Raw genomic sequence first — 16,883 nt, forward strand, 5'->3', positions numbered from 1 at the left:
TAAAACATACAAAGAATGGCTGCGGGACTTGGGTTTGGCTAGTCTAAAGAAAAGAAGAAATAGGGGAGACAGGATAGCAATATTCCTGTATCTGAGGGGCTACCACAAAAAAGAGGGGGTCACATTATTCACCCAAGCACCAGAGGGCAGGATAAGAAACAATGGTTGGAAACAATGATCAAAGAGAGAAGCTGGACTAGAAGACTTCCAAGATCCCTTCCAGCTCTATTCTATTCTATTCTATTCTATTCTATTCTATTCTATTCTATTCTATTCTATTCTATTCTATTCTATTCTATTCTATTCTACACAGATAGATAAATTGGGCATCTCAGAGAAAGCTTGTAAAAGTCTTGCAAAGTTTGCCTTGATGTAAGAAATTCAGTTAGGATGCCTGAGCGCCTGAGGTTTAGGCTTGATTTACTACTGTCATATTTTAGCCTGAAATTCAAATATATTTTCAAATTCTTCACTGAAGAAGGCATCAAGAATTATGGACTCTTCATATGTTGAGCAAGGACATGGTCATAATTATCATGCAATATTGGAAGGATAATTCCACTTGTCAATACCTATAGTTGTCATTTTCTAAGAAGAGAAAGGTCAGCACTTTCAAGAAATCTACTCAAATTTTATGGCACTGTTTTGTCTATTTCACTTTTTTAATTTACCTTCATATTATATATGGATTGTTATTTTGCTGATACTTAAGTCAGACTATATGGTTGCTGATATTTCTATAACACTGGCAATAAGCTATTTGTGAGTTGTTGATTTTTAATTGAACCATTATTACATTGTTATTTTATTTAATAAAGAAAAAAAGTAATCATTATATAGTGGAATTGAAAATTTTAGACTTTTTTCTTTCACTGGAGGGTTTGAGCTTTGGGTTTTCAGGGGCAAAATAGCATCTTTTTGAGTTTTAAGTAGGAAGACATGCATTAAAGCATGTCTAGTTTTGCTACTTAAGCACAACAAATCCCAAACACAGAAAAGGATTGAGAAATGTGGTCCTACCATTTTAATAATATCCCATTACCAGCCATGATGAGGAACAGGAAGCAAAGTGTCTGTTCTGAAGTAGATTGCCCTCTAGATGCAGTTTCCCATAATAAGATTTTATTTCATTGAACTGTCTCCTCATTCTTATTATCAGAAGTTACTGTATCTAAGGAAATAGTTATTTATTTATTTATTAAAATTTATAAATCGCCCCATTCCCGCAGGACTCCGGGCGTCTAACAATAAAAACACAATATAACTTAACAAGACAAACAATACAGTAACATTCATCCAGGGGTCAGATTTTATAAACCCCAGACCTGCCGGAAAAGTCAGGTCTTAAGCAGCTTGCAGAAAACCAACAGGGTGGAAGCGGTCCTAATCTCCGGGGGGAGCTGGTTCCAAGACGTGGGTGTCATCACAGAGAAAGCCCTCCCCTGCGGCCCCGCCAAATGGCACTGCTTGGCCGACGGGACCCGAAGGAGGCCCAGCCTGTGGGATCTAACCGGGCAAAGGGAACTATGAGGTAGTAGGCGGTCTCGCAAATAGCCTGGCCCTGAGCCATATAGAGCTTTAAAGGTAATAACCAACACCTTGAATTGGACCTGGAGACCAATAGGCAACCAGTGCAGCTGGCAGAGGATAGGTGTAACGTGGGTGTACCAAGGAATACCCGCTATCACTTGCGCAGCTGCATTCTGGACCAACTGTAGTCTCCGAATACTTTTCAAGGGTAGCCCCATGTAAGCGCAGTAGTCCAAGCGTGAGGTGATAAGGGCATGAGTGACTGTAAGGAGAGCCTCCTGGTCCAGGTAGAGTCGCAACTGGTGCAACAGACGAACTTGTGCAAAGGTCCTCCCAGCCACTGCTGTCAAATGATGTTCCAATTTCAGCTGTGGATCATGGAGGACACCCAAGTTGCGAACCCACTCCGAAAGAGGTATATTTTCCCCTGCTAGAGTCAACACTGGACAGTTAACATGATCCTTGGGAGGCAACATCCAAAGCCACTCGGTCTTGTCAGGATTGAGCCTGAGTCTGTTAACCCCCATCCAGACCCTTGCGGCTTCAAGGCAACGGCCCATCACATCAGCCGCTTCACTGAGAGAGCTCAGGGAAGAGATATATAGCTGGGTATCATCAGCATACTGATGAAACCTCACCCCGTGCTGTCCGATGATCTCACTCAGCGGCTTCATGTAAATGTTAAATAGGAGGGGGGAGAGGACTGACCCCTGCAGTACCCCACATTCAAGGGGCCTCGGGGTTGATCTCTGCCCCCCCCACCAGTACCGATTGCAACCGGCCAGAGAGGTAGGAGAACCACCGTAAAACGGTGCCTCCCACTCCCACCCCTCAAGTCGTCGCAAAAGGATACCATGATCGATGGTATCAAAAGCTGCTGAGAGGTCAAGTAGCACCAAGACAGAGGAATAACCCCTGTCTCGGGCCCGCCAGAGATCATCCATCAGTGCAACCAAAGCAGTGTCTGTGCTGAAGCCGGGCCTGAAGCCAGATTGAAAAGGGTCTAGGTAATCCGCTTCATCCAGAGACCGTCGGAGCTGGAGCGCCACCACTCTCTCTACAACCTTCCCCAAAAAGGGGAGATTGGAGACTGGACGGAAGTTATTTAAATCAGCCGGGTCCAGAGTAGGCTTCTTGAGAAGGGGTCTCACAATCGCTTCCTTCAAGGATTGCGGGAAAGACCATATACAGTCCTTAACTTATGACCATTCATTTAATGACAGTTCAAAATTACAACAGTGCTGGAAAAAGTGATTTATGACTAGTCCCCACACTTATGACCACCATGGCATCCCTGTGATCACTTGGGTGCTTGGCAAATGGCATGTATTTATGATGTTTGCAGAGTCCCAGAATGTATAAAGTTCTTCCTGTTTTGTACTTGCATAATAATACCTCATGCTCTTATGAAACAGGTGGAACTTGTGTTACAATGAGGAAAGTTACTTTCATCATTTTAATAAAAGTATTAGATCCTCTGGATGCTCTGTGTGTAACTAATTCACAGATATGGAAGATTCTATAGAGCTATAGTTAAAGCCTCTTTAGTTTTTTACTAAATTCATAATCAGGCAGGAAATGGCATAATCCTTACCCTATGGTATTACATTCAAAACCAAATATTCCTATCTGCTTTACCTAGCAACTTACAAGACTTGATTGGCAGGCGGGGGACCAAGCAGACTCAGTACTATTCTGGATATTAAGTGATAGCAAATAAGATTGTTTTAAAGGAAAGGGAAAGATAGGCCATGAACCTTTCTTTTTTCTGGTCTACGAAAACACATCCACAACTTTTCTAATTCTCTAACCTTGATTTTGCCTGTCTAGCCCATGAGAGTAAGACCAGCTTCTAATTAGAATGCACATTGTAGAGAAAAGCTAAAAACATGTGTAGGACTATTTGGAAATAGCAAGTGGCTTTGCAGTGCCAGGTTTCATATATAATCAACTAATAGTACCATCTGTGCTTGGATGGAAGCTGAAGCATATTCATCATCAATAAGTGCACTTAGAGCCTAGAATACATTTGTTTTGTAATCCAATTGTCTGTACTTCTGATTGCATTGTGTTTTTTCCTAGAACCTCTTGATCTTTGTTTCACTGTGATCACATCACTCACAAATCCTCATTGCTATGTTGTTTGTCTCTTTGACCTTTTCTTTACTATGAACACTTATATCCTTACATCCAATCCACTGGTAGCAACTTTTTTCTTTGATTTCAGATTGACTTAGTTTGCCTTGTCTTGCACATTAACTGAGAGGGCCTCTTTAATTTATGACTGTTATAAAAGCAGTACACCAGAACTGCAGACATGACTAATATCAAAACCAGAGGTTAAAAAAAATGAGTCAATGATAACATCTGTTTCTGCTGTAGCTTTTTATAATTACTATACCACCCACAAAAGAAAAGTCAAGTTGGAGGGATGGCAAAGAATTTAATATAGATAGGCTTACTATCCACTGAACATGCTTTATACCAAATTAGATGATTGATCTGTTTAACACAGTGTTTTCTTTCTTCTTCTTCTTGTGCCATATCCATTATTGGACGTTGGCGATCATGTTGACGATCCTGTTTTTATCAACAGCCACACGAAAAAATGCTGCTGAGTTTTGTCCAAACCAGTCCCTTAGATTTTGAAGCCATGATGTTCTTCTTCTGCCTGGACCTCATTTGCCTTCAATCTTTCCCTGGAGGATTAAATGGAGTATGCCGTATTTTTCTGAGTGTTGCATCACATGCCTGAAATATTCTAATTTTCATTTTTTAATTGTTTTGATGATTTCCCTTGGCTTTCCCAGGCGGCTTATCACCTTCTTATTTCTGATCTTGTCAACCCAGCTTACACGTAACAGCCGCCTGTAAATCCACATTTCAAATGCTTCTAGTCTAATAATAATAATAATAATAATAATAATAATAATAATAATAATAATAATAATAATAATAATAGACTAGAAGCATTCATCTCCATAGAGCAGGATAGAAAAAATATAGCATCTGACATATCTGATTTTCAGTCTTAGGCTTATGTCATGACTGCAGAAGACCTTTTTAATTTTGAAGAATGCTGTTTGAACTTTCTCTATCCTTGTCAGACAAAGAGTGTCTCTCCCATAAAAAATATGGTGAGACGTAAATTTCAGAATGCCATACCGGCTCGGACGTCGCCCGGGTTAACAAGGTCCGCGCTAGATATTGGAGTTCCTGGATATCTGGTGAAAAATGGGTTACAGGACTCAGGACTGTTGGCTGAGCAACCAGGGCCAGCAGCTGCAGAACTACTGGAAGAAAAGGTGTTTACCCGTCGCAGATACACAGTGATGGAAAACAAAGAAATAATGATCTGTTACTACAGATCAAGTCCAACAAGAAGAGGATATCTAAAACGAATGCACCAGTTCTGGAAAGAACAACATCCAGAATCAGAAATAACAGAACAGAGACTAGCAGATCAACGCCGATTTATAACACGAAATAAAATATTCACAGAAACAGAATTGGACGAACTGCAAAGGTTTACCCAGGGCAAAGAAATCAAAGCCTTACCAGAAGTAATTCAGAATGTAGAGGCAAACCAGGGGGAGTTGGCAGTGAAGGAATCTAGCAGAGATATACAACTGTTCTCATTTGGAAACCAGGCACCTCTACCTCAGGAAGAACAAAACCCTCTAACTAAAGAAATAAAAGAATTGAAACAAAGAATAACTGAGCATCTAGAACAGCACAAAAACAACAGAATAAGGCTACCTGCATTGAAGCTTGTTCCAAAGAAACAGCTAGCACAAGCATTAAAAGATGCAAATATTGCAATATCAAGTATAAGCACCAATTCATTGCAAGAAACAAACCAACTAATGTACAGCACAGCTGCAGTTATAACAGAATACCTGGGATGCAAAATCAACAAAGAAGAAAAACAAACAAACAGTGCACCAGAAAAATGGAAGGTTAGACTAGAAAATAAGATCAGCAAGTTAAGATCACATGCAAGCAAGCTAGAACAGATGAAAGAAAAGAAGCTGAAGAACAAGAAGACCAAAGAATACCTAATCAAGAAATACCACTTAGAAACAAGGAAGATCAAGGAAGCACTGGAAATAATAAAGCAACAAATAACAGCTATAGCCAGGAAAATCAGTAGATATGAAGCTCGAATTGCAAACTATAGGCAGAACCTCCAATTTCAATCCAATCAGAAACGTTTCTACCAATCCATCAATGGAGAAACTGCAAGGAATCAGTCAGTACCTGACAAGGAAGAAACAGTGCAGTTCTGGAAGCAGATATGGGATAACCCAAAGAAATACAACAAGGATGCGGCTTGGTTAAAAGAGGTGGATGCAAATAAAACAGAAGTTGAAATGAAAGAACTAGTAATAACAACAAAAATGGTAGAAAAAAGAGCAAAGAAAATCAAAAATTGGTCAGCACCAGGTGAAGATGAACTGCATGGGTTTTGGTTGAAACATCTAACTGTTATACACCCACTCATTGCCAAGCAGTTCAACAATATACTACAAGGAGGAGAAATTGAAAAGTGGCTAACAACTGGGAAAACCTACCTAATAATGAAAAATCCAGCAAAAGGGGCAACACCAGGTAACTACAGGCCAATTACCTGCTTACCAACAACTTTCAAATTACTAACTGGTGTAGTAGCTGATGCAGTGCAACAGCATCTAGTTGAAAACAATCTCTTTCCACCTGAGCAGAAAGGAAACCGCCCCAATAGCAGAGGAACAAAAGATCAACTCCTAATAGACAAAATGATCTTGGAAAACTGCAAGAGAAGGAAGACCAACCTGAATGTGGCATGGATTGACTACAAAAAGGCATTTGACTCTCTGCCACATGATTGGATAATAAAGTGCCTAGAAATAACAGGAGTCAGTAGAAACATCAGAAAATTTGTGCAAAGATCGATGGCACAATGGAAGACACAGTTGCAGATCAATGGTGAGAGGCTGGGAGAGGTTAATATCAAGAGAGGAATATTTCAAGGAGATTCATTATCACCATTACTATTTGTTATTGCACTGTTTCCTCTGTCAACAATACTGAATAACTCAGGACATGGCTATCAAACATCAAAAACATCTGCCAGACTATCCCACCTCCTTTATATGGATGATCTGAAGCTGTATGGAAAAACATCATCTGAAATAGAATCGCTGCTCAACACTGTCCGTATATATAGCCAAGATATTGTAATGGAGTTTGGCTTGGACAAATGTGCCACACTTACTATCAAACAAGGAAAAATAATGAAAACTGAAGGAATCAAGATGCCCCACGAAAATAACATTAAGAGTCTGGATGAGGAAGAGTACTACAAATACTTGGGTATCCTTCAAGCTGACAACATCAAGCACACTGAAGTCAAGAAAAAGATTAGAGGTGAATACATCAAGAGAGTGAAGAAGATCTTAAAATCCAAACTCAATGGAGGAAATACCATAAAGGCAATCAACACCTGGGCAATCCCAGTCATTAGGTACACAGCTGGAATAGTGGACTGGACTCAAGCAGAACTAAAAGCAATGGATAGGCAGACCAGAAAAATAATGACAATGAATCATGCCCTTCATCCACGCAGTGACATTGATAGACTTTATCTACCAAGGCAAATAGGTGGGCGTGGAATGCTACAAGTACATCAGATGGTTGAAGAAGAAAAAATGGCTTTGGAAGAATATCTGAAGAACAATGATGAAGATGCACTGAAATTAGTATATCAGGAAGGCTTACTAACTACTGGAGAGACCAAACTGGCCTACAAGAAAGACCAAATGAAGAACAGAATAGAGGCATGGGAAGACAAAGCACTACATGGCCAATACATGAAAAAAATAGCTGGGAAAGCAGATAATAATAAAACCTGGCAATGGCTAAGAGCAGGAAAATTGAAGAAAGAGACCGAGGGACTAATTCTGGCTGCACAAGACCAAGCCTTAAGGACAAATGCATACAAAGTCAAAATTGAGAAGACAGCAACAGACAGTAAGTGCCGCCTATGCAAAGAAGCTGAAGAAACAGTGGACCACTTGGTAAGCTGTTGCAAGAAGATTGCACAGACTGATTACAAGCAGCGGCATGACAAAGTAGCAACAATGGTGCATTGGAAGATCTGCAAAAAATATCATTTGCCTGTAAGCAAAAACTGGTGGGATCATAAAATAGAGAAAGTCATAGAAAATGATAAAATTAAACTGCTCTGGGACTTCAGAATTCAAACAGACAAGCACCTGCAACATAACACCCCAGACTTAACAATTGTCGATAAGAAAGACAAAAAAGTCTGGATAGTGGACGTGGCAGTGCCTGGAGATAGCAGAATAGAAGAGAAAGAACTGGAGAAGATAACAAAATACAAAGACCTACAAATAGAAATAGAAAGACTGTGGCAAAAGCAAGCAAGGGTAGTACCAATAGTCATAGGCTCCTTGGGTGCAATCCCAAAACAACTGGAGCACCACTTGAACACCATTGGCATTGACAAATTCGCTATTAGTCAATTGCAAAAGGCGGCCTTACTAGGAACTGCTTCCATCCTGCGACGATATCTGTAATACCATCAAACATCCACATCTGCCTATCCCAGGTCCTGGGTAAGGACTCGATAGGTAGACAAAATGCCAAATCCAGTCTGAACATCTGGCTGACTGTGCGATGATCGATAATAATAGACTAGAAGCATTCATCTCCATAGAGCAGGATAGAAAAAATATAGCATCTGACATATCTGATTTTCAGTCTTAGGCTTATGTCATGACTGCAGAAGACCTTTTTAATTTTGAAGAATGCTGTTTGAACTTTCTCTATCCTTGTCTTTACTTCAGTGGTCATGTCCCAGCTTTCATGTAAATTAGAACCGAGGTATATGATCCTTTCAACTTTTGCTAGTGGTATTCCTTCTGAATTTATTGGTGGTAAATTAACTGGTTGTTTGCTGACGACCATGATCTTGGTTTTTGAGGTGTTAAGCTTCAAGCCAAATTTTTCAGATATTTCTGTGACTCTGTTGATGAGGAGCTGAAGGTCTTCTTGCTTACTGGCAAGCAGAACTGTATCGTCAGCATATCTTAAGTTGTTGACCCAAACACCGTTTACTTTGATACCAGCATCGATGTTCTCCAGTACTCTTTTTACTGATTGGCAATGATTCCCAAAGGATTGAAACATAGGTTTTTCCTTACTTGAAGGTGTCAAAATTTGAACCAAATAACTGGTTCAAAGAGAAAAGATTGTGCCAAATTTTAAATTAAAGTTTTTCACAATTGGGTTATGGGAAAGAGAACAGTAGCAGAGGCTATCAGGTACAGATTTTAAAAATACAGACTGACCATATATGACCTAATCATATCTAGTGGTTTCTCAGTTGAAAAGAATTCAGTTCAATGCTGGTTGAATTCTAATACAATGATATTATGATTTTGTATGGTATTAACTTCATCTTATTTATTGTATTTTACTTTTTGATTGTGTTGAGCCATGGAAAGAAATGCATTCTTGGGAAAACAGCTAGAAGCAAGACAATTTTTGCTTAAATGCAAATCTAAACTGGAGATGCCAGACAATGCTTGTTGACAGTGGCAGTGCCCTTTCTGCTCACAATTGTAGCGAAAGATGATATCTTTTACTATGAACTTTTTAAAGAGAGACAAAATATTTGAAACAATTCTCTCATACACCTATATATCCATAGATTTTCTAATTTCAATGGATGTACAGATAAAAAACACTAATAAATAAAATAGCAAGCATAGCTATTTTCAAAGTAGAGATTCACATACAAATTCAATGAAATGTAAAAGGAGTTTGTGTAAATAATATCTATTATTAGTCCTGGTCTTCATGATTTTGTGTAAATCTTTTCTAGCCATCATATCGAAACATTGTGAGGAATAAATTTAATGTGAATGCTGAAGAAATTTGCTTAGGAAAAATCTTGAATCTCTAAAGTAGAAAAAATCTTGAATCTCTAAAGTAGAAAAAAATAGGAATAGACAATTGAAAAGGAATATTTCTCTAAACCCAATAGCTCTTACCGTATTTTCCGGCATATAAGACGACTTTCTAAACCCTGAAAATCTTTTCAAAAGTCCGGGGTTGTCTTATACGCCGGGTAGCTGTTCTCTGAATTTAAAACCAATCTGCCCCCTAGTGGCCAGCCCTATTTTTTTTACAGAAATAAGCACTAACAGTGTTTCTCAACCTTGACAATTTTAAGGCATGTGGACTTCAACTCCCAGAATTCCACAGCCAGCAGGACAAAGCATTCAAAAATCCCATTTTTCTACATCACCCATCACTTTATTCTTTTTCAGGAAAAGCAATTAAATAGTAGAAAACAGTAAGCTATATAAATTAAGGACATTACATCTACAAAAAAAAGAAACATTTGAGTTACTTCTTATACCTATAGCAGCAGTTATGAATATATGGGAAAAAAATTTGATTCAGCAAATCAATTGATTAAGAAAGATACTGGTCAAAGTGAAAATTAAGAAAATAGATGATGGTATCTACCAGAGAGAATATTTTAAAAAGAAACCTTTGTTTGAATATGGTTAAAGAAACAGAAAAGATTCTGAATACATATGTCATTCTAAGAGAGATGAATTCCTTAAATAATACTGTATGCTTTCCCCCCCTTTTATTTTATTTCTTGATATAAGTAATATAATACTGCTGAAATGGCCTAGATGAAGTAAATGTTTTAGATAATTAAATGTATCTGAATTTAGGGAAATTATAATGTATAGAAAAGAAAAAAATGTTTTGAATAAGACCTAAAGGATTAGCTGACTAGGTACATTAAATGGAATATTTAAAGATTAAATATATTTTATCAAAATAATAAGAACTATATTATTTCAAGGTTTGCAAAGAAGACATTTTGGGGAAAGGGGGAAATCAACTAAATGTACTATGTGGATTATAGATTATAGAAACCAATTGTTAATGATTTTTCTTTACAAATGTAAACCCAGCAAACACACTGTTTACCAACTATTAAGTGATTTATGTTTTAAAAAATCAATAAAATATATGGGGGAAAAAATACCAGCTGAGTTCAGGAAGCATTAGGGAAGCAGTGGTGGGCAACAGTCGCTTTCTAGCAGCAAAGGAATGGAGCTCCTATTGTGCTCATCTATACACAGAAATTCAATATTGTACCGTATTTTCCGGCGTATAAGATGACTTTCTAAACCCTGAAAACCTTCTCAAAAGTTGGGGGTCGTCTTATATGCCCAGTCGTCTTATACGCCGGAATATACGGTACTAGTAAATTTTAGACACAGAGAATTTTATATAACTTGATTCCAAGATGTTTCTATAATGTGCTTGTGTGCTAGAATGGCAGAAGACACTGTTATATTAAATAACTTTAGAAGACTGTTTCTCAATTTTGGCAACTTTAGGATATATAATCTTAAATTCTCAGAATCCCCAGCCAGCATGGATTGTGTTGGGAAGTGTTGAGAAGCTATTAATAAGGGTAGAAGGAGAGATTAAGCAGGAAATTAGCCCTGAGATCTTGCACAGCTTTAAGAGATATAAAGCTGACCCAATTCCCATCCCAAGATCTATGAAACCTTATTTGTTTATTCCCAGGGGAAAGAAGGCAGTCTGGGAAGTTCTTCTAATATAAAACTAATAAAGTAAATAAAGAAGTCAATAAAATTGCTTTAGTTGCTTGTGCCTGGCATAAAGTTGTTGAAGTTGAGAAACCCTGCTTTAAACAGTGGAGCATACCAAAGTCAAAGGTTGAAATGGCTGACCCATGTGCACTAGTTTTGATTTTTAGCCTAGTAAAGACATCACTCAATAGTAATAAATATATTTCTTAGTACTGATAGTGAATCTAGTACACTCAGTATATAATGGCATATAAAATCTTAGCCAAACCTCCTAAAGAGTCTTACATGCAGGGCTTTTTTTGTCATAGAACACATCAGAACAGAGTTCCGGCACCTTTTTTTGACAGATTTTCCAGAGTTGTGTTCTTTTCCTATTGTTGCCCTTCCTATCCTCATTTTCTTTTGAAAATGCCCTGCTGGTGGTATGGTGTGAATGGGTCCCCTCCGGTGCTGTCTGCATGAGGTGCTGGAGCACCACAGCCAGAGCGTGGCTTGATAGGTTGGGTCGGACCATGTGGTGTGGAAGCCGATGGTCATGTGGGAGGCACATAAATATGGAGGCCATCTTTCACCAGAGGGTGAGTGAGCCTTTTGCCTTCCCTTACAGAAGGTGGGGTGTGAGGTTAAAAAAAGGCAAAGTGAGAGGAAATAAAGGTGGCTGACACGGAAACTTGCCCAACAGCAAAACTTTGCTGTTTCAGTTCCTTGGGTAGTTCAAAGGCTGGAATGTCTATGAAAATCTCTTTTTAGTCTTTTATACTTTATATTCAAATTGCAGAGAGGAAGAATAACAATAAAGCCAATGTCTTGTGATTTGGAGGTTTTATTATTAATAATAATATATAGTAATTATGTATTAATCAGATGTAAAGGTAGACCTACAGTATGAGGTTTAATCAGATCTATTTATTAAATTGGATTTAACTTAAAGGTGAATTAAAAGTAATCTGTTCAGTGACAAAGTTTCAACTTTAATTTGTTTCAAGTCAATATCCATATTAAACTCCAAATGTAAATTTTTCCACCTTGTTTGACAACTTCTTAAAAATAATTCAATCTTTTACAAGCAACCAAATTTTGTTTTATTGGGCCAATTTCATTCCACATAGAAAAGCTGACATTTCCACTCATTAAACTAAATGGGTATGCCAACGGTAAATGTCCCAAAAGATTAATAAAATGCCTACTTGTAATTTAAAGCCACACAGTACATGGTAACATTAATAGTATTAACTTACCTTGAACAAAACCTAGTCTTTTAGATACACTAAAAATTGAAGGGTTTTTTTTTTTCAGCTACAAAGGTAAATCTTGTAGGGTAGGCAAGGTGGGCTTTATGATGTGTGTGGGTTCTGGCACTTTTTTTTTTTTTTTTACAAAAAAAGCACTGCTTACATGCATTTTATGTGAGTTGTTCTTCTTTCTCTTTTTGTCTCTTCAATGTTCTGTGGATTTTGTTTATTGATATGGAAATAAAATTTCACCCCATTAAATACTTGATAATAGGAAAATAGTTAAATGCATTTCTTTCTCTTTCTGTAAATATCTATTTATATTAATCTTCTTAAATAATGATATTATTGAATATATAAAAACCCATTCTATATACATGTTTACTCATAAATAAAAATAGAGTTAAACAAATGCAATAATAGTATTTTAAAGAAATATTTTTAACCAATCTTATCATGGTGTCCTACAGTTAACACAAAGTACAAAAGTCATTTATAATAGTATTTTCAGCATACCAAAGGGAGTTAGATACATTCCTGTGTTGAATGTAAGTATTTAGTTATTTTTAGTTTCCCTGCATTTAACAGATCAGTTACAAAGACCTATATTTTGCCTTCTATTTTAAGAAAAAACATTATTAATTTGAATGTATTTAAAACTGTAGAGATATATATTAAATATCTAGACTTGAATAAAAGGCTACAAGTAGAGATGAGTCGATACTGAGAAAAAAGCAGAATAACAGAGTTGGAAGGGACCTTGGAGGTCTTTTAGTCCAACCCCTGCTCAAACAGGAAGCTCTATACCATTTCAGACAAATGATTTCTTTAAAACTTCCATGATGGAACATCAACAACTTCTGGAGGCAAGGTGTTCCACTGATTAATTGTTCTAACTGTCAGTAAATTTCTCCTTAGTTCTAGTTTCCATCTGTTGCTTCTTGTCCTGCCTTCAGATGCTTTGGAGAATAGCTTGATTCCCTCTTCTTTGTGGCAGTCCCTGAGATATTGGAACACTGCTATCTTGTCATCCCTAGTCCTTCTCTTCATTAAACTAGACCAGCAGTTCTCAACCTGTGGGTTGCGACCCCATTTGGGGTCGAACAACCATTTCACGGGGGTCGCCAAACAATGCAGTCCACCATTTTTTCCCCTTTTTCTTAGCTGTGCTACTCCCTTTTATTCTATTTGCTTTTGAAAGCTAATAGAATAGACTCTCTTGAATAGAGTCTAATTCTATTGGCTTTCAAAAGCCAATAGGAATTGTCCAGGCTGTCTCTGCCCTGCTGAGCCCGCCCAAAGCCCCAGTCTGCAAACAGTGCTGCAAGTTGTCTGCAGCGAAGGTGAGCTGTCTGGAAGCTTCCACCCCTCCCTGCTGAGCAACTACTAAAAATGTAAGTAAAAGAGGGCTAGGGGTGGGAGGTGGGAGGCCAGCGGGCGCAGGGAGGGTTGCTGGCACGTGTGGGGCCCGGCGGGTGTCTTACCTCCCTTGGGCTGGGCCACTGGGGGCCCAGACGGTGGTCGCCCTGTGCCGTCGCTGCCCCTTGCCAGCTACGCCTCAGCTGGCGCAGGGGGCGGTACCACGCATGCATGGTGCTCCCAGGCAGGGAAAGTCATCGACTTACAACCGGTTGAGGTCGTGACATTAAAAAGGTTGAGAACCACTGAACTAGACATACCGAATTCCAGCAACCATTTTAGAATAAGATACCTCAAATATAAAATCACTTTATAGTCTTTTTAAAAGGTAAAGTTTAAAATAAAACAATACAAGAATGTTTGTCAGATTATTAATTATCACAGTAGATGTATACTGTATTTAAATGAATACTTTACTTTCAGAGAAGACAGTGTTATTGCACATCAACAAATGAAGGAAATTGATTTTTTTTAGTTGAGATTTTCAAAATTATAATTAACCACACATACATATAGCATTATGTGATATATGTATTGAATTTATTTTTCTTTCAGGGTCTTCATTTTGGTGCCTATTGGATGTTGTCCCAATTAAGAATGAGAAAGGTGATGTTGTTCTGTTTCTGTCTTCTTTCAAAGACATAACAGATACAAAAATAAAGATTTCTCTGGAAGAGAAAAAAGATGGTAGGTATGATTTTTAGAATTAAAAACAAAACTTTTCAGTGGACAATATATGATGTGTGTGTGTGTGTGTGTGTTGTTGTTGTTGTATGGTTGTGTGCTCATATGGCTATATGTAAAAGGACTATGAATTCATATCATTTGTAAAATCACAAGGATCTTTCATTTAGATTTTGGTTGAATGAAAACATTACTGTTGAGATAGAGAATACACACTTTCCTGTTTTACCATAAGTAAATTAAACTGAATCAATGTTAAAAAAAAAGTAATATATAGTATTGAGGAATACTAGAAGAAGTAATCTTGCTACCTTTATTCTCTTTGTATAAATGTCGAGTAGGCAAGTCAAAGAAACAGCATTGCTCACAGTCCATTATTAAGGAATTATGGGATCAGATGGAGGAGGAAACTGGGTAACTGCATTTCTAATACATTAAACTCTACACTAAGGTGCTTTCCAACTGTGTAACAATATGAGCTATTTCTTAATCGGTTTAAATTAGTAATTTGAGTAATTCAGCTATGATCATGAATGTGACCAAAACAAGACAATCGGCACTGAGGAATTGGCTTCTGATATTACTTTCATGAAATTTTCTGTTTGTTTGCCTCATGTACTTTATCACTGCTAAGACAGGAAAGAGATACTATCAGCGGCATAGTATTGTCCTATTCCCAATTACAACTTTCTGTCTGAAACTCAGAGAGGATGATAAATCAAGCTAATACAGTACTTCTTATTGCATACTTAATATAATAGAAGTAGATGCTCTTGTTCAGCTATTAATTTTATAAATTTCATTTATGAATTTTATGAATTTCATTTCTCATCCAAGAAGCTTCTACAGTTCTGACTGAATGATGGAGAATGAAAAGATTTATATGAAGATGGCCTCTTTGACCCCTCTTTCAAATCAGCTACCACACCTATTTGCACTGTTCGGGCAATCCAGGTAGCAACCTCCAAGTGGCCTCAACAACTCTCAGAAAGAGTACTAACAATCAGATGACTGCAAGGCATTAATTCTTCCATTCTCCCCCATTCAGTCAGAACTGAAGAAGCTTCTTGGATGAGAAAAAAAGAGGTTTTAAGCAAAACAAAGGAAGTCCAATTGCCTAAGGTCACAAAAAGACTTTACATCAGTTACTTATTAATGAAAACTTCTTTCTTGTGGGCTAGCTAGCAGATTGCTCTCTTCCCAGATAACCGAGGAATGTGCAGGAATTTCTGTTAGTCAAAACCATCTCTTGAATTTCTGTCTGGCTATGAACAGACATTACACAGTATCTGATGGATACTACTAATAGCTAACTCTCTTGGGGTTAATTAATTAAATTAATTCCATCTATACAGTACTAAAACTCTCATTATCATGACCTTTAACAAGGTAAAATGGTATAACAATTTTTTAACCAAGGTACCTCATGTGGCCTAAATTATAAAATGTATCCAAAATCCTGAACCCATGACTTCTGAGGGAATGAAATTTGGGAAATTCATGATGCTGGCTGCTGCTATGCTGCTGCTGTGGTCAATGATTTTTATTTTCAACATTCAATGACAGTTTTCCAGTCAGTCTCTCAAACCCTTGTTCATGTCCCTACCCAGCAACCGTCACTTACTACCCTCCTGGGAAGGGAAGGGAAGGGTTCTGTTTCCATTGCTTTTTAGCCCACCTTTGGTAATTTCATCAGTCTTCTGGAATCCCCAGATCTGATGATACAACTGGGTCTTGAGGGACTTCCAGAAAGTTAAAAGAGAAGGGGACAGCCTCACTTGGGGAGGAAGACTGTTGCAAGATCAGGCTTCTGAAAATAGCCATTTTTCTATTTCTTTCCTCAGAAAGCTCTTTAAAAGGGAGTGGGGGATGTTACAAACTTTTACTGTAGTAAAACTGTAGCAAAAAGTGTAATCTAATTACTGAAAATCGTGAAGTTACTAATTAGATTTTTAATTCAGGATGGCAGCTTTAAAAATGTCTCAAATCTAAACAGCACATAATATTATGTTCTGGGTAAAGTTCCTTTCTGAGGGCAAAATTAAATATAAACCAAACTTGATGGAAAATTTCTTCAACTATTTCTTTGCAAAGGAAGCTCTATGGCTGAGCAGTGCTGTTTTGCAAACATGTTATTCTATTTGCTATCCTGTACTCAATTTTCAATGGCATTTTTTAAAAAAGAGAGACTATAGTAATGGTATGGCATGTTAATGGTGTTACATTGTTGGGAATACCATAGCAATCATATAATTGTTCCTACAGAAACTAAAATATGGCTAAAGAAAAAACATTTTCTTCATCATTTAGGTGATAAATAAAACTTCGTATTTAACAAAACTATAAATTGAAAAGAATATTG

At 37.6% G+C, this 16,883-nt stretch overlaps 1 protein-coding gene across 1 annotated transcript in view; it reads left to right on the forward strand.

Moving 5' to 3' along the window:
• The window catches only part of KCNH8 (potassium voltage-gated channel subfamily H member 8), a 198,674-nt gene that overhangs the window by 83,951 nt on the left and 97,840 nt on the right, over positions 1–16,883 (forward strand). Inside the window, exon 3 of the mRNA XM_039348858.1 lies at positions 14,393–14,524. Within this exon, the coding sequence (XP_039204792.1) occupies positions 14,393–14,524 (132 nt within the window). The remainder of the gene's footprint in view (positions 1–14,392; positions 14,525–16,883) is intronic.

The sequence above is a fragment of the Crotalus tigris genome, unplaced genomic scaffold (genome assembly GCF_016545835.1).
Source record: "Crotalus tigris isolate CLP2741 ecotype Arizona unplaced genomic scaffold, ASM1654583v1 scf7180000018184.2832721, whole genome shotgun sequence".
Classification (NCBI taxonomy): Eukaryota; Metazoa; Chordata; class Lepidosauria; order Squamata; family Viperidae; genus Crotalus; species Crotalus tigris.